At 42.3% G+C, this 25,762-nt stretch overlaps 1 protein-coding gene across 1 annotated transcript in view; it reads right to left on the bottom strand.

The window, feature by feature from the left end:
• Positions 1 to 8,643, bottom strand: part of TAFA4 (TAFA chemokine like family member 4) — a gene marked incomplete at its 3' end in the record, with an annotated part of 116,148 nt that extends 107,505 nt beyond the window's left edge. Inside the window, exons 1-2 of the mRNA XM_080812866.1 lie at positions 8,565 to 8,643; positions 2,205 to 2,320 (exon numbers count right to left, since the gene is read on the bottom strand). Coding sequence (XP_080668992.1) covers positions 2,205 to 2,320; positions 8,565 to 8,578 — 130 coding nt within the window. The 5' untranslated portion in view covers positions 8,579 to 8,643. The remainder of the gene's footprint in view (positions 1 to 2,204; positions 2,321 to 8,564) is intronic.
• Between the last annotated feature and the right edge of the window lie 17,119 nt (positions 8,644 to 25,762).

Genomic DNA, 25,762 nt, shown 5'->3' with positions numbered 1-25,762 from the left:
ATAGGTAAGTGTATACACACATACTAGGGGAAGCATTCTTTTTTCCTGGAAGGACAGCTGTGATGATTAATTTTATGTGTCAGCTTGACAGGCCCATGGGATGCCCAGATATTTGATTGAACATTATTTCTAGGTGTGTCTGTATGGCACAAAAAGGTGGGAAAAAGCTGACTTGGTTCTTTGCCAGACTGTTGAGCTGGGACATCAGTCTTCTGGTGCCTTCTCTGTTCCTGGTGCTCAGCCCTTCAGACCTGGACTAGAATACACCCGGGCTCTCTGGTTATCAGACCTTCAAACCACATCACTGACTTTCCCAGGTCTCCAGCTCGCAGACCGCAGATCATGAGACTTCTCAGCCGACACAGCTGTGTGAACCAATACTTTGTAATAAATCTTTTTATATCACGTATATCATACACATGCACTCATGTGTGCACGCAGTAAGACAATGAGAACACCGAGCCCCCTGCAGGGAGGAACCAGTCCTGTCTCCTTTGATGGTTGTTCAGACAAGGGGTGAGAAAGATTTAAATCCCAAAGATGAAAGCAGGAGGAATCCCCTAAAAGCCAAAGGACATGTGCTGGGAATCCAAATAAAATCAGCTAGGAATTCTAGGGCTGAAAATTTCATTCCTTGAGCATGATTTGCCAAGGCTTTGCTCTGACTTCTCGCTGTCCTGATGGCTGTTGAGTCTTGGCTTATAGAGAAGATATTGTCCGTATTTCTTGTGCACATAATTCTAATCTTAATTTAGATTTATCCCTATGCTTGTGCCTTTTTCTAAATTCAAAGAAATGAGGATTGCCGCATGGATAAAAATTGAAGGTTCAGTCCTGTCCTGTTTCCTTCAACTTCTAATCCCTTTTCAACACAATCTCTCAAGCCGAGTTCCTGGGATGTCTGGAAATCTGCTCTTGATAACGCGCCTCACTGAAATGTTCTGCCTGATTGCTACCCAGACTCTCAGCCTCCACCCAAGAAAAGAGATATGAATTAAATAGATAAGACTAATAATGACTTCAAACACTCTATCCTTCAGAACAAGCTCATCAAAAGATACACAGTGCAATGACCAACTAGCTGTAGGCACTTCACAGCAGCCAAATGGTATTGATTTTATGCTGATTCATTAAAATTTCAATTATTTTTCTCGTCTTCTCTGAACTCTCACTGGAGGCGGGAAAAAATGAACCGTGAGAGATTTTTTTAAATCATGGTAAGCCTAATATCCTGTCTTAACCTTAAAATAACAGAATAACTCAGTGGAAAGCATGGCCTGGTATATGTCTGAGGGTAAGGATATCTGACAAACTTGATACATTAGACCCGTGGGAGGCAGAATTTACGATTCTATCTGTTTGAGAGTCTGAGACTCACTTTTTCACTAAGCGGTCCGAGAAAGCCTGGCATTGCCACACTTCAAATTACTAACGCAATGACGGCAAATTAATTATTTGGCAATGAGTCTACAAACAAATACAAATGGCTCAGGAAAACACATTGCACTGGGGAGTTTCCAAGTCTGTATCACTTTAAATGTAGATGTAACAAGGAGAGGGGGGGATGGGCAGAAACGCACATACACATGCACCTGCACACACAGAGACTCAAGTGATTATTTTCAACTTTTTTAGAAATAAGCGAAGTGGACACAAGGGTCTCATGAGAAATTACAGGAATGATTCTCTAAAACTTTAGACACATTTTATTTTAGGTTCCATGCAAAAGCTACCGTTGCTTTTTTCCTTTTCTTTCTTCTTTGTTTTTTTAAATCATTCACCATCTTTTCTCCACCAAGTGGTCTTAGATTATCTGACAGCTTCACTCTAGCCCTGGAAGTGTTTCAGTTTACCAGTAAAGATGTCCTGCCTTCAGAGGAACCTACAGGAGTAACACATACGCAAAGAAAGGGAGGCTGGATGTTCAGGATTCTTGGAGAAAAATCACTCTAAGAATGGAAATGTACTCAGGAAAGGAAAAGGAGGGGAAAACACCTGGGAACCATGCTTTAAAAATGTCTAGAACACTCTTTCAGCACCAAACCATTGAACAGCATCGCCCTGGTGTATCTCAGGTTCACTCGCATTATTTACACACCATCAAAAGCTCTTGTCAATTACCTGTGTCTAAAATGTGGACGCTGACGTTTGAAAGGGTTTTATTAATTGATCTCAGTGGTGCATAATGAGCTTAAAGGGCTTACCTGCGTGTCCCCGGAGGTGCTGGCTCGAGGCGGACATCAGCTTACAGCACACCATTAACACATAGGCCAGAAAGAGCCAGTGTGACAGCAACACTGACCTAGCATAGACTCTCATCCTGGAGAGAAAGCAAGACACGAGTCAGTGAGCTCAGGGAGGTGAGGCTCTGGGGCAAACACGCAAGCACGACCTGGGGGAAACTGGAAGAAAACAGCAAGTGAGAGGTGCTCAGCGCCGGACTGCTTTTCCCCCAAGGACACTGAAGGCAAATCAAACCTGACTCCCACTGTGCGTTAACTCAATTTCCAATGAACGCTTCTTATAATTACCAGTTTTCCAAGTTAGCAACATGCTTCAGTGAGAAGTCTATTTATGAAGCCCCACTGTGTAGCCTGACTTTTCCTCATAGAACGTGGGGGTAACATACTATTTTATATCATGAAATTAGAAAGCCACACACGAAGAGCTGGCTTCAGATAAAATAGATATGGTTTCTGCATCTCAGAGAAACCACAGAAACGGTCACACTCAGCCTGAGACTTTTCTCCTGGTTTCTCTGAGTGTGTATTAATAAATGATTTTCAGTCCCAAAGTTTGGTGGGAACGTGGGCAAGTATAGGTGAATGTAACATAAACTTAATTTCTTATGGTTGTCGACAGATGAACACATAAAGATGTGGTATGTATACACAACGGAATACTATTCGACCATGAGAAAAAAAGGAAATCCTGTTGTTTGCAACAATTCAGATGGACTTTGAGGGTATTACACTAAAGGAAATAAGATGGAGAAAGACAAATACTGTTGGATCCCACTTATATGGGAAATCTGAAAAAGACAAACTCAGAGAAACCAAGTAGAGCGATAGTTAGCAAAGGTTGGGAGGTGAGAAAAATGGGGAGATATTGACCAAAAGGTACAAATTTTCAGGTACAGCACGGTGATTATAGCTAATAACTCTTTATCATATCCTTGAATGTTGCTAAGAGTCAATCTTAAATGTTCTCACCACAAAAAAGAAATGGTAATTATGGACAGGATGGAGGTGGTAGATAATATTATGATCATTTTGCAATTTATATATGTATCAAATCAGCATTGTATACCTGAAACATACACAATGTTATGTGTCAATTACATCTCTATACAGTGAAGATAAATAAACTTCACTTCATGCAGATGGACAGTATCAAAACAGTTGCTTAGACAACTGAATTGTCTAATTTGGTTCACAAATGTGTATGTATGTATAGTCTACTATTCTCAAACAAACCCAAAAGGAAAATATCAAAAAAGCATTTTCAGGGTGCCTGGGTGTGGCTCAGTCAGTTAAGAATCCAACTCTTGACTTCAGCTCAGGTCATGAACTCAGAGTCATGAGATCGTACCCCGAGTCAGGCTCTGTGCTCAGTGAAGAGTCTGTTTTGAGATACTCTCTCTCCTTCTGCCCCCTTCTCTCTCTCTAATAAATAAATAAAATCTTTTAAGAAAAATGCATTCTCCCCTCAATTTTCTTCTTATTGTAATTGAAGGATAGTTGACATCTTCACTAATTTCCTCCTGTTTTTGACATTTTAGGGAAATTAGAACTAGATTAACTTTTGTTTGTTATTTTTTTTTTTAATTAACTTTTTCAAACAAAGTGGGACAGAGAGTTTGGCATCTGAAACTCCAGTGACATTAGGTTCTGCCTGGCACAGGTATCGTGGTGTCTATGATATCATTCACCGCATCGGGTCAAGGGAACCCCGTATATTTATATTTATATTTATATTTATATTTATATTTATTATTTATACACACACACACATGCATACATATATATGCCATGTATAAAACACTGGTTGGAGTCCAGTTTGCCCCACTAGAGGCAGAGCTCCTGAAGTTCTGGAAGGAAGGGTCTCAACCAGAGACCAGCAGCATCTCGACCAGAACCCTGAGACTGTGCTTGAGAGAAAGCACAGCCTTGGGGACCTAGCACCCAAATCATACTCCAGAGAACAGGTTCTACCCCTACCCTTCTCTCTTGGCCTCTCGCAACGTAGTCAAATAGGTCTTGTTGAGAGGTATCGTTCCGTTCATTGATGTGAGACTCAGTCTGCCTTTGAAGCAGCCAGGGCAAGACAAGGTTCTAAGATCATATTTGAACAAATCCGCATTCAAGGAGACACAAAGTCTTGGCTTCTCTTTGCCCTTGGCCTTGGAAATCCTGAGCATTCCAAACTGACATGGGAACATCAGGTCTCTCTGCTTGAAACGCCCTGCAGGTGCTTTAATTTCTCAAAGCACCACCCTCTGTCTCCCCAACTTCACCTTGTACACGCGGGAGATAGACACCCCAGGAGCAGTTCCAAAAGTGGCAAAGAAAATAGGTGGGTCTACGTGAGCTTCGGTACGAGCACAGCTGCCCCTTGAACAACAGGTTTGAACTGTGTGGGTCCACTTACACATGGAGTTTCTGCCATACATTGCGGTATTATAAATGTATTTTCTTTCTTAGGATTTTTTTTTTAATTTATTCATTTGAGGCCATGAGGCAGAGAGAGAGACAGTCCCAAGCAGACCCAGTGCTGAGCATGGAGCCGGACTCGGGGCTCGATCCTACAACCCTGCGATCAGGACCCGAGCCAAAACCAAGAGTCAGACACTTAACAAACTGTACCATCCAGGCGTCCCTCTTACGATTTTTTAAAATAGCGTTTTCTTTTCTCTAGCTTACTTTAATGCAAGAATACAGTAGGTAACAGATTATAATATATAAAATACGTGTTAACTGACTGTTCATGTTATTGGTTAGACTTCCAGTCAACAGTAGGCTCTGAGTGGCTAAGTTTTTGGGAAGTCAACTTCCCCAACCCTTGTGTTGTTCAAGGATCAGCTGTCATTAATTATATTGTCATTTCAGGGAACTGATTATTAATTTATTACTAATTAGGGAAAACATGTAGTTTCAAAATTCTGCATTCACTGACTTTGTGGATGAAGTGCTCTGTCCCACCCACAATGTCTTTAAAATTCCAGTTGTTAACTCCAATATTAGTTATTGATCAATTGTCACAAAGTCTCTTCCCAAAAGGTCAAAAATTCAAATGCCCACAAGTGAATGAGTAAGCTGGCAGGACCTAAGGCACTGGTGAATGGCAGGGACTGTGGAGGCCCACCCTGGAGACCCACCTGGGGGCAGTTGTCACCACCCCAGCCTGTCACTGTAGTGCAGAAATGTGAGCCCAGGGATCCTAGGACTAACTTCTCAAGAGAAATTGGACTCTGCTATACAATCTTCCCAGTTCACATGTTGGCAACTAATTCCATTTGTTTTATTTTTAAAACAGAGTGCAAAATAGACCAAGTAAAACACATTTTCAGGCTGCATAAGGCATCTTGGCTTCCAGTTTGCAGCAAACTTAGTGGCCCCCAAACAGAGCATTTGAAGGAATCAGATGAATGGGGTATTCATTTCTCTTCCGACTTAACAAATAAACTGCCCAACTCAGCAGTTGAAACGATATGGAAATGGTTTCCACAGTTTCTGTTTCCTTAAGTCAGAAGTCTGGCACATTCTAGCCAAGTCCTCTGCTCAGGGACTCACAGGACTGAAATCAAAATGTCATCTGGGCGTGTCCTCATCTGGAGGCTCAACTGGGGAAAGAATGGCTTCTAACCACCTGCACACTACTGGCAAAATCCATTTCCATAGGCCCATATAAACGAGGTCCTATGTTCTTGCTATCAGCCAGGACCTGCTCTCAGCTCTTTGAGAGATGGCATCCTGAACTTGACCACATATGTGGACCCTCCTCAGGCTGCTTCAGTCTGAATCTCCTCTTCCAGGAAAGGCGGAGTCCTTCACTAGAGCTCACCTGGTCAGGTCAATCCTATCCAGGATAATCTCCCTTTTCATTAATTCAACATCAATATATTTGAGACCATAATTACATTGACAAAATCCCTTCATCTTGGTCATATAACCATAACCTAACCACAGGAGGGAACCCCCATCATATTCACAAATGTGCCCACACTCTAAAGGAGGAAATAACCCAGGTCGTACACACAAAAGGGTACAAGTCTTAGGGGCCATCTTAGAACTCTGTCCACCAAAAATGGGCAGACAACCCAATCACAAAAATTTATCCATACACGTGGTTTACAAACGTCCAACTAGGTATTCAATCTAATTAGTTTAAATGATTAATCACACAAGTTAACCTCAAGATTTATATCACTGAAAATGGGCTCTGAGGAAAACATAACCCAAAGGGAATGTGCTCTCCCTCACTGTCCTTTTCTTCAGCTGTCACTCCCATTGCTGCTGGATTGACCTGAGGGCAAGCATCCCCCCACTGCCCAGTCCATGTATCCACCATCCATTTTCTGAGATGTGAGCAACATTGCTGAGAACCGCAAGTACGCATTGCTCTCTCTCCCCATGCTAATAAACCTGTCAGACACAAGCTGGTTCTGAATCCCATCTTCTTGTTCTTAATCCAATTTCCAGATACCCAGATCCCTATTGCCTTCTTAATTCTTAACCCTCCAACTGAGCATCATTAAATACTTTTCTTCTGCTTCATGGGTTGGCTCTCCTGCCTCTAACCATAAAGTCCCAAACAATTTAGTCTCCCAATTCAGAACTACGTCTTTCAGATGGTCTCTAACCTCTCCTATCTAACATACCAGTGAAATTAGGTTTCCCTATTAGTCCCTATATCACCTAAACCTGACTGGAAGGGTTTTACCAAATTGGGGAGTATGTTTGAGATGATCTGAGTCCCAAGGTTGGGAATTGGTGTGCTTATCCAGGGACAGTCCAGAGATATCACCTATGGAAGGGGAAAGCAGGGAGGGAAGAAGGCAGGACAGAAGGAGGAAAAGGCCCCCGATAATCCAGTGGAGAGCTCCAAAGCTGAAATGCCCCTTCTTGGCGATTCCAAGCTGGGGGCCAAGGCTTTATCCTTTCATGTTAACCCATCATTGGATATGAGCTGCCCCTAAAAAGATGGTTAATTTTAGGCAAGGGGGCTCTTTGAATTGAAAATAATTCAAGGAAGCTGTAGGTCATCTTCTGCAGTTGTCTGTGTCCTCATTCCTCAACTGGGGAATAATCCTTTCATTCCAGAAGGGGGCTCTGGGCCATGAGGGAATGAATCCTTCTGCATCACAGCGTCCATCACCATCCATCTTCAACAGAAGATGCCATGTGCAATATGTGTAATTTACTTTGTAGCTGTGGGTCATCCTCAAGAGAAGACCCATCCTCTGGGGTATAAGAGACAGTGCCACGCCCATTAAAATGTCATAGGAAGAGGTTTCATATAGGAAGCCCGTCCCCCCTGGGCCTGTTTTGTCCTCAGATCCATTCTTTTCCCTTCCCCTAGGTCACTCCCATCAGCTGCATTTTCCAGGCCCCTGAATCAACTGGATTTAACCAACAGGGGAGAGTAGCTAGAGCCTGGAGGGTGGAAGAAAAAGGATGGGGTATTTCTCCCCACCTTCTCCAACTTGAGCAAGATGTATGGAGTGGTCATGTCTCCTCCAAAGTGCCAGTTCCTGCCAGGAGACCGACTCTGGTTCTAGCTCCCACTGAGGGTCCCGTCCTCTCCATGCTGGCAAACACTACTTCCTTCCTTTGTCTGACCCCAGGGACGGTGTGGCTTCCTACTGCTCCCCATCTCGGGGCCGCCTCTATATCTTCTGTTTGACCTCTCTGACTCTCCCTTTATTTGGGTTCCCTGAATTCAATTCTCTCTGTCCCACATTATCAGAATGGTCCGTTTTCTTGGTTGGATCCCAACAAAAAACCCCAAACCCGAAGTCTTAAGGGCAGCCATTCCAACCTGTGGGATGATCCCTGATCCATCTTCATACATGAACAATTCTACGTACCAGGTTCCTGCGTGAGCTTGCAGTGCCTTGAGCGGGTGTTTCCTTCACAAGAGCTATCACTGCCCGCAGAAACGCCAGGGGGCGAGTGGACAGGATTCAGCCATCACTCTTTATTGTAGTCAACAATCCAGACACCCAGTCAAGGACTTCTGACCTACCACATCTAACATCATTCTTCCACTTCGATTTCTTCCCCCTTGAACGTTTTGTTCAAACGTAAAACAAAATTGGTGTCTCTTTAGATTTTACCTTTCACCCTGCTAAACAGCCAAAATGCTGCTTTGCAAATGGAAATGATTTCCAAAATAGGAGAAACTAACTAAAACTTGAGAAACTTGATTCCCAAAATACTCAAAGATTCAATGGAAAAAGACACCTTTTATTAAGGATCGTCAACTCTAGGATTCTCCGTTTTGCTAAATTCTCAATGCTTCATAAAGAAACCATCTCTAGGTGTCTGTTAAAATCATTTTACCTTGGTGACTTCATAAGATTTGGTTCCAGTCAAGCACAATTATTTCAAGATGGATTTCAGAGCAACTCCAAACTCCCATTTGTAGCGAGGGCCAACAATTTCTGCAGTTCCAAATAATTATCTCAGTTTGGAAAGACCTATATAAGAAACAAGGACAGGAAGTCATTAGCCTGTTACTGTTGAAATGATACAGATTTCCAGGAGCAAAATAATGGTTGTTTTTTGGTTTTTGGTTTTTGGGTTTTTTTGCCATGAAACCTGCAGCTTGAGGACAGTGGGAGGGAGCCAGATACAGCCACACTTGTAAAGGGTCCTAATAAAGGAGGAGGGAAAGACACAGAATCCAGTACTCAGGAACTCGTCACAGATTAGGTAACAGAATATAGTTTTAAAGTAGAAGTTATCTCAGCAGCAAAGGCATTCCAAACTTGACAGAGGATCCCCAACCTTCATGATGCATAATTTCATTCACCCCATGTCATTAACAAGGGGATGAAAACAGAAATGGAGATGGTCCCTTCCCAAGAGTTCTGCCACTTGCCCAAGCTACACAGTGCTGGAAAAACCAGCATGAAGATCTGAATTCTTAGCTTTGTGGGACATAAACCTGCAGACGTTGCTAACCAATCAGTGAGGTTCCTTTCTGAAAAATGTTAACGGGAGGAAGAGAGGAAACATCTTTCCAACAGAAAACATCCCACCAACACACAAAGAACGCTTGTGAATACCATAGTTGACATTCGACACACTCCTTTAATGCACAGACCTGAAAGGACTTTTCTACTAGCAAAAACATCTTTGCAAGAAGGATTTAGATGCTTCCAAAACCAAAGACATCTCAAGGAAAAAAAAAAAAATGGACCATGAAACACACCGTTTTTAACACCGCTAAGTTTAAAACATCCCTCCAGTGGTGGAGATCGGGGGGAAAACAACGATGTGCATCAATAAATATTAAAGTTGCAAATAGGAGATAAAAATGATCTTGCGACACGGTCTAGTTACTTTAGAATCCCGTTGAACCCATCACAAAACTGCCACAAAGCACATCTGAGATTTTTCTCTTCTTTAGATATCTTCCCCTGAAGGTAACTACACAAGTTTGCCCAGAGAACACTGTAGGTAATGGGCTTGCAGACCCGTCCCTTTGGGGCCAGAGGAAAAAGAGTCAGCCTTGAGTGAGTAGCTCAGGAGGGGAGTGGCTTTGAGTAACTGTACAAGTACAAGGTATTCGGGGAAAAAATAAAACATTGGCAAATGTTCATCTCCCACTACCTCCAACTTTATTAAGTATGTTTGTCCTGATGTCCACCCAAGGGCACAATGTGACCTTCTCTTATCGGAAAGAAAAACACAGTATAATTTATCAGAATCCATCATAATGAACTTCCCACATATTGGAAACCAAAATGACCTTTCCTGGCTAATATTTATCTTGTTTTCTTCACACAAAAGGAACCACTGGGGATTCTTTTTTCAATTCATTAAAAAATGGATCCATCAGTGAAAAGAAATGTGATCTAATAGTTCCTATGCCCGACAAGGAAGGAGCCAGGAGTTTAATTTTAGGCTGAGCAGTAACTCATTCGGTCAGATTTTCCCAGGGCATACCCCAGGCACTGACTTAAAAGGATTAACTCTTTCTTGTCACTTCTTGAACTTGAGTGCATTCAAGGCCATGGAAAATTCTGTGCAGAGCAGCAAAAGCATTTGCTTCCGGCCATTTCATTTCTCTCTCTTTTGTTTCCCTGTCATAGCACAGTGATTTCCATCCATGTGCTTCCGTACTCATTTGTTTTTTTAAAAAGTCTCAAGTTATTCAGGATGAAAGACAGCTCCCATATCTAGACTTCAGGAAAAAATGTTTTCTGGGGCACCCGGGCAGCTCAGTCGGTTAAACATCTGACTCTTGATTTTAGCTCAGGTCGTGATCTCGGGGTTGTGAGATCAAGCCCCACATGGGATCCACACTGGGTATGAGGCCTGCTTAGGAGTCTCTCTCTCCCTCTCCTTCTGCCCCTCCCACCACCACCATCCCTGACTCATGCTCTCTCTCAAAAAGAAAAAAAAAAAAAAAATTACAAATGTTTTCACATGCACAGTCATCCTCAGAATGAACTTCAAAGACTCCGCATTTAGATGCCAGGCTGCATTTTTCGTCTTTCCCCTGGTGTGTTGGTACTGTGCAGAGACAATCACTCTTTTCCAACAGAAGAGCAAAATGCCTATTTATGTTTCTTGGTCCAAGACACTTTGAGGTTCCCAGCCAGAGGAGACCATTCTTGTGATGTTTAATTTATTTCCATTGTACGCTGGAAAGAATTCTGCCTACACTTGATTTTTTTTTTTTTATTAAGGAAATAGTGAGGTTTTACCTCTCTTTTCTCTTAATCTATTTGCCCTCACCATTAGTGGGCTGAATCCCCTAAGGGAATTATTCTTTTGGAATACAGTCATTTACTTGCTGTAGATAAGCACTCACAGAATATCTTTGTTGATTTTCCTATATCCACCTCACTGCACACGTGTCAATCAATATAGCATCAAACCCCTCCTCATCTATTTTGTCTAAAAATTTACAGTGATGAAATACCACAGTTCCCTCTAGAATTGGAAGACACAACAACCTTAAAGCTAGCTCTAATCAGGATGAAAAATCAGACTAACTCAAATTTGAGGGGACATTCTAAAACGTAATTGCTTTTGAAAGTGTCAAGGTCGTGAAAGACCCAAAAAAAAAAAAAAACTAAGGAATGGTTTCAAATAAAGGAGAGACACATGGCAAAGAAATGCAATTGTGACCATACGCTGGATCTTGGGACCAGAAAAAAATACAATACGCAGAGTTTTCCTCAGAATAAACTGCATACGCACACATATACATTCACACAAGCATACACATACATACACATATTCACACGCACAGCTCTAAAGGACAGTATTGGGACAATTAATAATTTCTAAATATAATTTTCAGATTAAATTACAGGGTTGAATCAACATAAAGTTTCCTGACTTTGATCATATTGTAGATAAGAAAGAGAATGTCCTTATTACTAAAAAAATACACCCCAAAATATTTAAGGATAAAGAAACAAGTGTCTCCACCTTATTTTCAAATGATTCTGAGGATAAAAAAAAAAATAGAAAGGAGGAAAGGAAGGGAGGAGAGAAATGTGAATGAATGAGTTCAAAACCAAATGACCATGATGTGAGGAACTGGGGCATCTGAGTAAAGGGCTTGTGGGAGCTCTTCCTTCTACTTTTTCAATGTTTCATGAAGTCAGAAATTATCAAATAAGACATTACATAACCAATTAACAGCCTTCAATTCATGAGAGAGACAAATATGATTAGGATGTGTGACTAGTCCTAAACCATGAGGAGAGTTGATAGTTGGAATGTTCTGGTTAATTCAAATCTGTGAGCATTCGCGCAAACTTGTTTTTTTGTTTGTTTGTTTTTTGGAGGTTTGGGATTTTTTATTTTAATATTTTACTTATTTGAAAGAGAAAGAGAGAGAGCATGAGCTGGGGGTGGGGGAAGGGTAGAGAGAAGGGGAGAAGCAGGGTCCCCGCTGAGCAAGGAGCAGGGACCCACTCCCAATGCAGGACTCAGTCCCAAGACCCTGAGGTCACGACCTGAGCCGAAGGCAGATGCTTAACCGACTAAGCCACCCAGGCACCCCCCCTTATTTGTATTTATTTAAAAAGCACTCACGGGGTGCCTGGGTGGCGAAGTCAGTTAAGCAACTCAGGTCATGATCCCAGGGTCCTGGAATCAAGTCCTGCATTGGGCTCCCTGCTCAGCAAAGAGCCTGCTTTCTCCTCTCTCTCTCTCTGCCTGCCTCTATGCCTACTTGTGATCTCTCTATATATAGCTCTTTGTCAAGTAAATAAATAAAAATCTTAAAAAAAAAAAAACTGGCATTGGAAGCCACTGAGTTTCCGTGATTGAAAAAATAAACAAATAAATAAAAATAAAAAACACACACATAGTGCCAGGCCCTGTGTCAAGCACTTTAAAATATTAGTTCACTGAACAGTAGGATTTACGTATATCCTGACATACAGATGAGGACTGTAAGGCATAGAGAGAAGAAGTGATTGCCCAAGGTCACTCGGCTAGCAAGCAGCTATGCCAGGATTCAAATCCAAGCCATCTGACACCAAGGTACCTACTGTTTCAGTTCCTGTAAAATCATTTCCAAAAAGAATTAGTCCCTCTTCATGCTTTAGTGAATAGACTGAAAATAAATCTATCTTTCTTTGGGAATTCAAGCCACTGATCAGCATCCTAAAGATGAGAATTCTGTTTGTGGAAAAACGCGTCCAGGCAATTGGACTGAATTTGCAAGCAGATCAGAGTTTGGAGCCAAGGCGGTTTTCTATTAACCCCTCAATAAGTTTTGCTTCATCTCTGAAAAGCTGGTGAAAAACAGTGATTCAGAGTTGCTGTGAGGTTCTGATTTGCTGCAGATTTATTAAAGGCTTATGTCATTTTCCAAATTAAGACCAAACATGCAAGAATTCTAAAGTCCTTGAGTGCTTAAACTGCCATTTTTCAAACAGATGGGAAACAACCACACTTCAGATCAGAACTCCTCTAAAACATTTCAGAGAAAATCTACCAGAGCCAGAACATAACACATGGGGGCTAAATTACTTTTGTTGACTTCAATGAAGGAATTCAGCATCGAAACAAAACAAAACAAAACAAAAGTGGATCTTTGTCCATGCATCCACTCAAACTCATTTCCTGACAAACTCCAATAGGAAAACATTTCTGAAACAATAAAATACAGAATATTCTCTCGTAATCACAAAGCAAAAGGTCCCCAAGCTACTAAACAGCACTGCCCTTTCCTGCCTGCCCGCTAGCAGAGGAGGAGGGTTCTAGGTTCTACCCTATGTCACCTCCAGAGTGGACAGACACATTTGAATAATTAGCTATTTCCAGACTCGCCATCAGTCCAACCAACCTCCTAGAGTGGGATCTACTGGGATGGCCTGGCGACTCCAGTTCTCAGCCCCCCAGGTACCAGGGTGCAAAGTGGAATAATTCTTCCAACTATTGATAGAAGACGTGACACCCTTAAGTTTGGACATCGCGGTAAATCACTTTACCACACTAATTTCTATTCAATCAAGACCGAAGAGGACATAAGAAATGTATCCTGAATTAGCAACCCGGGTTTGGGGAGTTAAAAAAAGAAAGGGCGCGGGAGGGTTTTGAGTGGAAACCAGGCGAAAAGATGATCCCCCACAGTGATGTCTTGTCTGATAAACAAGGGAAATTTGGAAACAGAAGTCGCCTGCATAAAATAATTCATCATTTCTCCAGGCAGAAATGAGAAAAGATGTTTCCATTTCCAGGTGCTTAAATAAAAAAAAAAAAAAAAAAACATTGAATTGTCTTCTGGAAATTTTCAAACAGCTTTTCCGTGAAAATATGTAAAACCACATGTAACCCCTCTCTTGACAAATTTATTCTGAAACCAGTATTAATGAGCTTCCTCCATTTAAGAGTGGGCTGATGAAGGTAAATGTATTTAACAGGTTATTGATGCTTATGTGAATATATTTCAAACACTGATGCATGGCTGAGGTCTCCACTGGGTTATCATTCATAATTATCACATGACGCATGGAATTACTTCAAATTTAGAGTATATTCACCATCATATGTTAAAGTGGGCACGTTTTTCTGCCAAAATGTGGTATATGCATGTCATAAATTGCTTTTTTATTGCTTGCTTAAAAACGTCTATGAAGAATTTACCACCGAGCCATTTTACAACATATTAAAGCACGTCGTAAATGAGCCATTAAAGACAATAACTGTGTCTATTAAATATTAAAGAATTTTATAAATGGCATTTTAATTTCAAGTGTTACCGGTACCATCTCATCTACATTAGGTGGTAGGGAGTTCTTTAAAAAGGCTCTCCCAGTTGGAGATGATTTAAATAAATTAAATAGACATGCTGTGTTTTTATAAGGTTCGCACACTGTCATTTTTAAGAACTGAGAAATTCCTTAAAACCACAGAGCCTCTTTATTTAAGTGCTGTGGCACAATCCTTTCTAGTGGAATTATGGGCAAATGGTGCATTTTGTTAATGAAGAAAAACTCCAGACTTTCAGTGACCATGAAAAGTACAAAAGCAATCATCGCTAAGTGATAATGGCTCATCAAGAGCCTGTGTACATAAAACAGAGAAAACAGCCTGGCAAGTTCCATGAAATAAGACGGACTCACCGAATTCAGGGACGCCCAGCAGGACTCCACAGCTTGTTGTCCAAGTGAAATCGCCCAGGTCTGGGGCTCAACAAACGTGAACGGTAATGGCAATTTAGCCATAAATCTCTCAAGGCCCAATTATCCTTACTGCAGAGAGGGTTTATTCCTTTTAATTAGCCCAGTGTTTAATTGGAAATTTTCCTCTCATTTCTCATTTTTCAAATAATCAAAACAGAGCGTCCAAGGATTTTAACATAATAAATGACCAACAAAAGAATATTTTGAAGGCTGCCCACAAGTCGCCAGGCACTTGGAATTTTTATGTAAAAAGTTTTTATGTGATGTGATCGAACTGCTACATAAAGAAGATTCATTAAGTAAGTTGTACATAAATATCAGTAACAGGACGACTTCCACTTTAATCGTTCCGACCTTAGCTGGGGCACGGGGTTGAGGTCGGGGGCGGGTCTGGGGGGGGCGGCATCAGTCGGCGTCTCTTCACTTAGATCCAGAATCTAAACCTCTTGACAGGAGGGATGATATCTTATGTCTCCTCTACCCTAATCTCTCACATAATGCCCACATCATGGGTGTTACATATGCTTGGTTAAATAAATGACTAAATTGGAAGTGTTTTGTTTCACTCCCAAATGAATGGTCACTTCATTTCTAGGACCCTAATCCCTCACCTGTGAACTAATAGAGTTCAACTAGAAGACTGCCAAGGTGCCTTCCAGCTGTAATAATGACCCACAGAGCATTTTAGGAAAAACACAGTTTTTTCGATAACATACAGCTCATGGACATATATACAAGCAAATTCAGCTGTGACAGGATTGCATGGCAAGGCAACACCCACTGCAGACAATATTGGCCATTTTAATCTATTAGTGGGATAAATGCTTCTTAAGAGCTTAATCTAAACCGTTATTAAATGTCAACCTGAAAATCATCTTTTGTTTGGCAACAGTGCCCTCCAGTGGCCAAAAAGGGAAGTCTGTTGACAGTGCTAACGTGAACTGATCTACATTTTTGTTAGAGAAATTTTAATTTTTTAATAAAGCCATATTTATAAACAGAATATAAGCTGTCCTTAAATAAACATAAGATATTGAATAATTTAGATAACCATATCACACTAAATGGCATCACAAAAATGGTTAAAACAGACCAATGGCTTCTAAATGAAATAATTCTTTATATGAAATACTACATAAACACAAGACCATATTGGGATTTAGTATTTGTTGTTTCTCCCTGTTAATTCTACAACCCAAATCAATGTTACACTCTATCAAAAATCCCCAGGCTATTTAAAGATGCTCAAAATACCCAGCCTGAAAATACTAAATGCCTACCAGGCTTTACACTAGGACATGCTGGGAGGAAATAAAGAGTAAGACTGATTCCTGCCCATCCATAAGTGATCATGTACCTGGACAAGACAAACACACTCAGGCCAACCAAGAGAGTAGGTCCCTGATATTTGGTGTTGTCTTTCAGAATAATAAAAATTAAAACAATGTCAAGAAAAGTAAGATCAGGGAGGACTTCTGTAATCCAGGAAAACTTTCCAGAAGAGGCAACAATACAGTCCGAAGAAGGAATAAAGGAATATTTGGAGAAAGGAGTAAAGAGGTGTTTGGGGATTTTTAAATTTCAGGTTTTGTTTTTTGTTGCTGATGAGGGAAGTTCTATATGCACGTGTGGGTTTGTCTTGCTTTGCTCTGATCTGCGGTGGTGGAGGAGGGGGAAAGGCCACGGAAGGAAACCACAGAACTCAGGGAAAGGAGAGGAGGCAGGTAAGGGAGACTGACCATATGCAGAAGTCCTACAAAAGAGCTGGAGACAATCTTCTCTGTTGTCTCCATGTTCCTGGGTCACCTCTGCAGGATTCCTTCAAACGAGTATTTTTTTGATCAACTCTCCTGCTCCAGACCCTGTGTTGGGAGCTGAGCGCAGAGGATGGATGAGGTCCTGGGAGTCCTGGGGCTTGTGTTCCAGCACGGAGAGACAGACAGGTGAGCTAGCGTGAGTAAGAGAGCTGTGGGTTAAGATCAGTGTAACCAAGAAAAGGAAAATGAAGAGGGAAACAGAGACTGGCTGGTCTTGCCGGACGAGAAGCTACCTGGACTGGGTGCTCAGGGAGGGCCTGTCTGAAGCCAAATGAAGCCTTGTATTGTCAGGAGCAGAGAGACATTCAGAGTGGACGGGGGCTGGAAGCTAAAGGAGTGAGGGGTACAAGATGATGTCAGAGAGGTTCCAGGGCAGAGGACGAGGGAGCTTGCAAATCATAGGATGGGGTTGGAATTTGATTCCACATGTGCTGTGAGAATGTTAAAAGGACAGAAGTTGAAGATGGGCTAGGTTTTCAAAAGTGCCCTCCAGAGTGCCTGGGTGGAGTGCCTGGGTGGAGTCAGTTAAGCATCTGCCTTTGGCTCAGGTCATTATCCCAGAGTCTTGGGAATCCAGCCCCACATCGGGTTCCTTGCTCCACAGGAAACCTGCTTCCCCTCTCCCTCTGCCTCCTGGTCCCCCAGCTTGTGCTCTCTCTCTCAGTGTCAAATACATAAATAATATCTTAAAAAATAAAAAAAAAAAAGCAGGGCGCCTAGTGGTTCAGTGAGTTGGGCATCTGCCTTCTGCTTAGGTCATGATCTCAAGGTCCTGAGATGGAGCCCCACATCGGCTCTCTGCTCTGCAGGAAGCCTGCTTCCCACCCCAACCCCTGCCGCCTGCCTCTCTGCCTACTTGTGACCTCTCTCTCTCTGTCAAATAAATAAATAAAATCTTTAAAAAAAAAAAAAAGCCCTCCAGCTGCTGGATGGAGAATGCCCTCTGACGGGCTAATGCTAAGAGACTACTGCTCCAGTCCAAGCGAGACATGGTGATGGCTTGAGGCAGGATGGTGACAAAAGAGCCAGAGAAGAATTCATGTTCCAAAGCCTAAAACAATGCTTGCGTATAACAAGTTCCCAATAAGTGTTGATGAATGAATGAGTGAGTGCCTAAGCAAGTGCGTAGGTAAAACTCTTTTCCCTTCATTAATCCTCTCTAGGGCTGGCATCTATCTTACCAGTGAGTGCAATAAAATTACTAAATGCCTTATCTATGCCCTCAAGAGTAGTAAAACTAGCAAAACATTTTACCAACTGCTTGTTTGGTGCACATTGAGGTCTCAACCTAGAACTATATGAGAATGAATTTGGACTTGAAACTAATGTAACATTGTGTGGTACATACACTGCAGTAAGAGAGAGAGAGAATGAATTTGGCCAGCTACCTTCCAGAGTAGAACACTGATGAGGTCTTCTCTTATATACATTACTGAGTTATCTCCGACACTCCATGTGAAGACAAAACTTAATAAAGCAACTTACAACGTCCAAGCCTCAGGTCTTGGCACCAAGAATGCTAGTTTTTATGTTACAGATGTTGCACATCCTAGAGCCAATTATATTTCACTGTTTACTTTAGCTACTAGGAAGCTTAGAGCCAAATTTATCATCTACCTTCCGTAAGTGAATAGAACTTCTCACCATGTACTTTATATACTAAATTTATACTTAGTTTTTCTATGTTCCCTCTATCTTTCATTCCACTGAATACTATTAAAGGCTTTCTCTAGTCTGCTTTGATGGGGACAAGTACATGAGTATATAAACAAGACAACCTTATTTAATATCCTTTAACAGATCCAAAGTTCAGTTTGTCCTCTCTCTTCATCCACTTCCCTTTCATCTACCCATTCTACTCACCATACCAAAGCTCAAAAAAATTCCCACCTTGACACGGCCGCCTAAGGGTAGAAGCATTATTTCTACATAATAAAACAAAAAATGTTACCTAGACTACACAACACAGGAATTAACAGGCAATGAATCACGTTAGGAGTCACAAATGGGTTTCCTGGTAGGTAACAGGATGGGAGGGAAAGGGTTAAAGGACCAGGAGTGTTTAGTTTCTGTGAGGAACTAAGTCTATTGCATACAACAGAGGGAAACAAGCCGGGAGGGGACCAGGGAGAAGATAAAGGGCAAAGGGATGGGCTGGGAAGGGACTCCGAGGAGACACATTTTACAGCTTGAACAGAGCTCAGTCCTGGTTCATGGTGATTCAAACCAGTCATATCCTCCGAAATTAAGATCCTGATATGTGTGATCCAAGAATCCAGAAAAACGTTCATGGGCACTTGAAAACAGTGGAAAGCCACACCTGATTGTTTTAGATCTTAAGTCAAGAGAAGAGAATCAAAGAATCTGATAGCGTGGTAATATGTTAACGATGGGTACTCAGGGCCCAACACTGGACCCGCCAGTTCATTTCTCTGCTCGTTTAATCCTCGAAATAATCTGAGAAGGCAATTCTTTTTAATTCTTTTTTCACCCTTTATTTTTTTAAAGATTGTATTTATTTATTTGTTAGAAAGGGAGAGGGAGCAGGAGGCAGAGGGAGAGGGAGAAGCAAGCTCCCCACCGAGCAGGGAGCCCGATGCGGGGATCCATCCCAGGACCCCGGGATCATGATCTGAGCTGAAGGCAGACACTTAACCGACTGAGCCACCCGGAGCCTCTTTAGTCAACCTCTATCTAACAGGGGAGAAAATAAGTCCTCCCGCTTACTTACCCAAGGGCACAAAACAAGTAAGAGGCAGACTCAAGGATTCCGAACTGGTCTGAGAGATTCCAACCTCTGGGAGAAAAGGGGAGGTTAAAATAGAAGAAAAATAAAAGTGGGGGTAAGCTAGAAATAGTACATCCTCAGTCAAGACTGAAGACTGGGGTTTGTGCAACAGAGAAAATCCCACTCAGAACGTCCTGCAGGCTGAGGAGGCCTTGTTAGAAGGACAGAGTCTTCCTAACAACCGGCCATCATTGAAGGACGACATCCCATAAATTCCAGCCACACATCTGCTTTTTCATGTGTAAACATTATGAAATACCTATCAAATATTTCCAATGAAAGCTTGCCATCAGAGTTGAGATGAGCTCTAAGTGTAAAAACCACATCGCATCTGAAAGACTTAGTACAAAAGAAAGAACCACTTCATTAATAATTATAAATATTAATTACCCTTGGAAATGACAGAAGTTTAGATGGGGGGTTACATGAAATTTTGAAAGTGAAAAACAGGGCTCCTGGGTGGCTCAGTGGGTTAAAGTCTCTGCCTTCGGCTCAGGTCATGATCCCAGGGTCCTGGGATCGAGCCCCGCATCAGGCTCTCTGCTTAGCCCCGGCTAAGGAAACCTGCTTCCTCCTCTCTCTCTGCCTGCCTCTCTGCCTACTTGTGATCTCTCTCTGTCAAATAAATAAATAAAATCTTTAAAAATAAATAAATAAAATCTTTTTTTTAAAGGGGGTGAGGGACAAAATCCAGGCCCATGGGTGTAACCACAAGTGTTATCCACAGACAACAAGACACTCTGGATTTTTTTTTCTTCATTTGGAAAGACCTTTTGGTATTCACAACAAGTTGTCTTAAACTCCTATAATTTGACATCATTGACTCAGATAAAGGCCTGTGAGGCCATTCCTCTTATTCAAGACGGAAAAACACAAAACAAAACAAAAAATCCAGCTTACATTTATAATGCATTACAACCAGACACTGTGTTTTAAGAAATTTCTAAGCCTAGTCCACATTTTCACACAAGAATTCACTAATCGTGCTTCATTTGGGCATGAGGGAAACATTTTGACAGCAATTATGCCCATATAAGGAAATATAAGGAAATCGTGGGGTCGTGATCCCATAATTCCAACACACAAGAGGTGCACCACACACTAGAAGACTTCTAAAGCAGACAAACCCAGGAAGCTAGGAAGAACAACCTTTCTTCCTAGTCATAGATTTACGCCCTCAAGGTAAAAAATGCACTATCGATCCCCAGAAGGAAGAAATACATGTAAAAACTAAGATTATCATAATCTGCTGCATAACATAAAAATACACAAAATATAGATTTATCTTTGTGAATGACGGGACCTTTAATTAAAATAACTGACCACCTGAAAACCCATCAATTGTAATCAATTCTAAAGCACCTTTGTAAAGGGGGGTGGCAGTCAGAGAGAGCAGAATCAAGGACTTCCAATGCCATCCAATCTTTCATTGCCTTCCTGCCTCAGGGCCTTTGCCCATGTTAATTCTTTGGTTCAGAGCCAAACACATTGTACCGTCCTTCTCCACCTCGTTAATTCCTGCTCAATCTTCATCTCTCAGGACAGCCACCACCTCCTGGGGGAGGCACTTCCCTAATTACTAAGTAAAATCTCTAAATTTAAGCCTTTTCTTCTTGATTACTCAGAATTGCATTGCCATACTCATGTGGGTCTCTCCCATAAGACCCGAAGCTCCATGAAGGCAAGAATAAGAGTCTTGTCTTAGCATTGCATCTCATCTTCAGCCCTTGGTACTGGACCTGACATGTACCAAGCATTCAACAAATATTTGTTGTATCAATAAATGAACCTGAATTTGTTAAGGAGAGGGGATTGGACATATCCTACTTCAGGTTAGGTTTTCAGATTCATGGCTCAAACAAAAGTTCATTTCTCAGTCCAGAAAAGAAAAAGAAAAGAAAAGAAACTGCAGAAGCTCACTTCAGCCCATACACTAAATACAATGGAAGACCCTGGAACCTGGGCAGGTCTTGCCAACCCAAAACATGGGTTCTTGTTTCCATTGTGCCATATCCATTCAGCAGGCATATCATTGGACCTCTCTGAACCTTAAGTCCTTCATCTTGAAAATGGACTTTAAATAGCTTACCTGGGCTACGGTGAAGTTAAATGAGGCATGGTACAGAGAAAGGCTGTGTCAACAGCACCCATTCTAATGAGTTGTAATGACTTCCAGAACCCCTATAAATGCCCCACTCTGCCCTGAGGGTTTTCTTTGCATTGAACTTAATTAATCGTCTCCAGATGCTCTGAGGTAGGTGCTTGTCATTATCCCCCTTTACAGAGGAGGAATTTGGATGCAGGGAAATAACTCGACTTGCCTAAGATCAGCTACCAAGTGGCAGAGCTGGGATAGGGACTCAGGTTCCAGAGTCTGCCCTCCCTTCCGCTGGGCAACACTGTCTTCCCAGTATCTAGAAATGAGCGCCCACCCCTCTTTTCTCCACTTCCTACCACTTTTTTCAGCCAATACCAATACTGTTCACTTCCTGGATACACACACTAGTTATAATATTGTCTTCGGTCTTTCTCTTCTAATATTTTCACCTTGCGGTCATATATATGTTTGTCTATGGGTCTGAAACCTTATTGGACCGGAAAACACTCGATGTCAAAACCAAACTCAGCCTTGTTCACACCACGGCGTTATGCAAAGCAGTAATCAGCAAAAGGATCCTGCCTGAAAAAACCTGACAAACCAAGTTAGTAAAATCACTTTCCAAAGTATTTTCAATCTAATAAGTAATTTCAGACATCATTGGTTCTCCCAATCAATGGCCATTTCTGTAAGAGATGAAAGGAACCAAGAAAAAGAAAAAAAGAAAAAAAAGGCAGACACAGGAATCCTGAGCGGTAACATCCCAGGGTCCTCACTCTCGGATTAACACGGGTCTGACCTACAATAACGGCGAGTACCGCGCTGACAAATCTTTCCTTTGACCGACATTTGCCGATATCTTCTGTGAGGCAAACACTGGAGCAAACAGGAGCTTTTGCCCAAGACTTAAAGCAACTGCTGATCCTGCAAATGTAGCTTCTGAACATGGTGTCCTTGGGTAGAATTCAGGGCTTCATGAACCGGGATGAAGGAAAAAAAGACATCTTTCTTTTCACTCACCTCTATTTGAAACCCATCACATCCCTCAATGGTAAAAGTCAGCAACAGGGGGTGCCTGGGTGGCTCAGTGGGTTAATAAGCGTCTGCCTTCAGCTCAGGTCATGATATCAGGGTCCTGGGATCGAGTCCCGCATGGGGCTCTCTGCTCAGCAGGGAGCCTGCTTTCCTTCCTCTCTCTCCCTGCCTGCCTCTCTTGCCTATTTGTAATCTGTCAAATAAATAAAGAAAATCTTCAAAAAAAAAAAAGAAAGAAAGAAAGAAAAGAAAAGTCAGCAACAAACGGCAGGAGTTATGTAGCAGTTCCTAGGACGTGGTCACACATAGGAAACTACAGGTATTTTCAAGTCACATTGCAGTTTGTGGTGTAGACCTCAAAATCTGTATCCATGGCCTCTCTGTAATTACATAGCTCATGGATCTGCCCGTAGCACATGCTGTTTAATGCACTAATACCAAACTGCGTGTTCTCTATCACAAACTGCCTTCATGCTGCGATCGCTACAGGACAGTACAGCTGACTTCCTTTGCAGTCCTATGGATTTTGTTTTATGTGCTTTAAAACGTATTCTGAGATGAACTCAACTGGCCTCACCGAATGTCCAAAAGGACCTATGGCACTGAAGGGGTTAAAGGATCTAGCTCCCAGGAGCTAGCAAAACGGAGGACCATATCACAGCTACCTCCTCCCTCTTTCCCCCTCCCGCCTTAGGTAAGCCGGACCTTGCACCCAATTCTGCCAGTACTGACACAAAAAGTTGGAAATCAAACTCGCCGATGATGTACTGACATCTGTGTAAGGCATAAACCAGTCACAGAAGCACCAGGAAAGAGTTGCAGAATGATTTTCGCAAGGTTAAAAAAAAAAAAAGAAAGAAAAAACACAATTGGCCCTGTATAGAAAGCACCATCGTTTCAAGTACTTCTTGCAACCACTATTTGTAATGTATTCCAACTTGCAAGTGTAGAAATGGCCTCATTATCCCCACAGAGGTCCTTCAGAAAGTCTATTTCAAAGCAAGCACATTTGAAAGTTAGCCTGCAATCTAAAAGCCAGAGCTATAAATACGCAGGGCCTGGGAAAGCTAGAGCGGGCCGGATTCCATGATTGCATCTTCAAGGAAGAAACCGGCAGAGCTGGAGGCCAGCAGATTGCTCAGTGAACAGCTGTAAGAAAAAGGGAGATGAAGTGTCACAGATCTTTAGGGTAACAGGTGTCAGAAGTCCAAGGGCAAAGAGACCCCCATCATCCTGAAAGAGATAAAATGCACACGCAGGCGAGATTAACAAAGAGGTTCATGAAAGCTTTCCCGATGGATATTGCAAGCATCCGTGCAGGCTCTGACAAAGGGCAGGCAACAATGAAGTGAAGGTGTCCATATGAATGAGATCTCAGGATGGGTTCGCCTCCAACCAGAGCCCACGACAAAGACATACAGGTGCATAAATGAGGTCGCTGCCTCAAACAGTAGCAGCCAGATTCCTTAAGGCCTCTCAAGAAGCGATGAGAATGGTTCCCAGAATCGGCCACTGAAGGACAGCAGGGAGAAGCATTTATGCACTAAATTTCCATCAGGGACATCACGTCCCAGGTTTGGATGGGCCGCCTCTGCGACGCCACAGAAGACCCGGTGAGGAAGGCAGAAAGAGACTTTGCAGACGCGAGGGACGGAACAGGAGCAGCTCGAGCTGCTTATAGGTGCCGGTACCTCGTGCTCTAGCCCTCAGCTCCCTGGAGATTTACCTCTGAACTTGCAAGGAATGGTCCTTTGCAGCTGCCCAGGGCTGAGGGATATGTTATGAGATAGCAGAGGTACCTGCAACCCAGCGCAAAGGAATGCAGCCTTTTCTCTTCTACAGCAGCTTTCCTGCACTGAATTTTAAAATCCGTTCACTCACCAAATAGATCTGAGCCCCAGCTATGCAATAGACACTGCCTCCAGGTACGGGGACCAGCCATGAGGGGGACAGGCGAGGTCTCTGCCTTGTATTCTGGTTTCAGCCATCTGAAAAATGAGTATTCAACATTGATAAAAAGAGATGACAACAGACAACAGAAAGGGATGAGGAAGGGGAGAAGGCAGAGAGGAGAATTCAGCAAGGGCAGTGGGAAATTATTGTTTTGTGTTGGAACCTAAAAGATGACAAGGAGCCAGCTGTGGGACACATGGAGGAAATGCTTTTAAACAGGGAGAACAGCACATCCAAAGGCCCTGAGGTGCAAAGAAGCCAGCCAGAGCCCTAGTGAGGGAAGAGTCTTCCATAAGGTGGGTGGAAGAGGGCATCCATTATAAGCAAGAGTTCTCACCGGTCAGGGAGTGAGCATACGGTGGAAATTCACTTTCAGATAGTGTTGAGTTCTGTACAATACACAGAGTCCTCTCTGCAGGCCAATTTCCATCCAAACCAAAGTATTTCTTTTCCTTGTCCTTTTTTTTTTTCCCCTCCACATTTTCATCTACAGATCACTGAACTTGAAGTTCACAGTATTAACCATGCTTGAACCCGAAGTAAAAATCCCCAGCTGCCTGGAGTCCAAGGCATTTTGGAAAGGAGGAAACAAATGTAAACCAGAAAGTCATTTCCCATCTGAAGAAGGGAAGATAAGGAGCAGGTAGGAGTAGGTCCAGGTGAATAACTAACGTTCTGTGTATACAAGCAAGCGAGATAAGGAACAAGATGCAGACTCGGGGTTCGTCAAAGGGTGAAGCGTCCTTCCTCCAAATGGCAAAGCTAGCTCTGCTTCCCCGCTCCTTTCTCATGTCCTGGGAGATGATACATTGATTGGCACAACAGAAAATCAGGTATCGATTTCATATATCCCTCCTTGGACATTAGAATTGAAAATCTTGCCAGCTGACTGCCCTCTAATTCCAATTATTTGGGGCCTCTTAGCCTTGAGAGTCTCCGTACGCAAATAATAATCACTGCTATTAGAAAGCTTTTACTTAGCACTAACTAGCGGCCAAATATGATGCTGAAAACTTGTTACAGGCATTAACTCATCCGTGTCTGGCCACAGCCTTCTGAGACACAGAGCTTCTTAGAGAAAATGCAAACGCAGCAAGGTTAATAATTTGGCCAAGGTCATAAAACTGGTAAGTTGGGAAGCCAGGATTTGAACCAGCAAGGTCTGACTCCAGAGCCCTTCTCTTAAC

Source organism: Martes martes, assembly GCF_963455335.1.
Source record: "Martes martes genome assembly, chromosome: 1".
NCBI lineage: Eukaryota > Metazoa > Chordata > Mammalia > Carnivora > Mustelidae > Martes > Martes martes.
The sequence above is the reverse complement of the archived record's forward strand: the minus strand, read 5'-3'. Positions and strand labels throughout refer to the sequence as shown.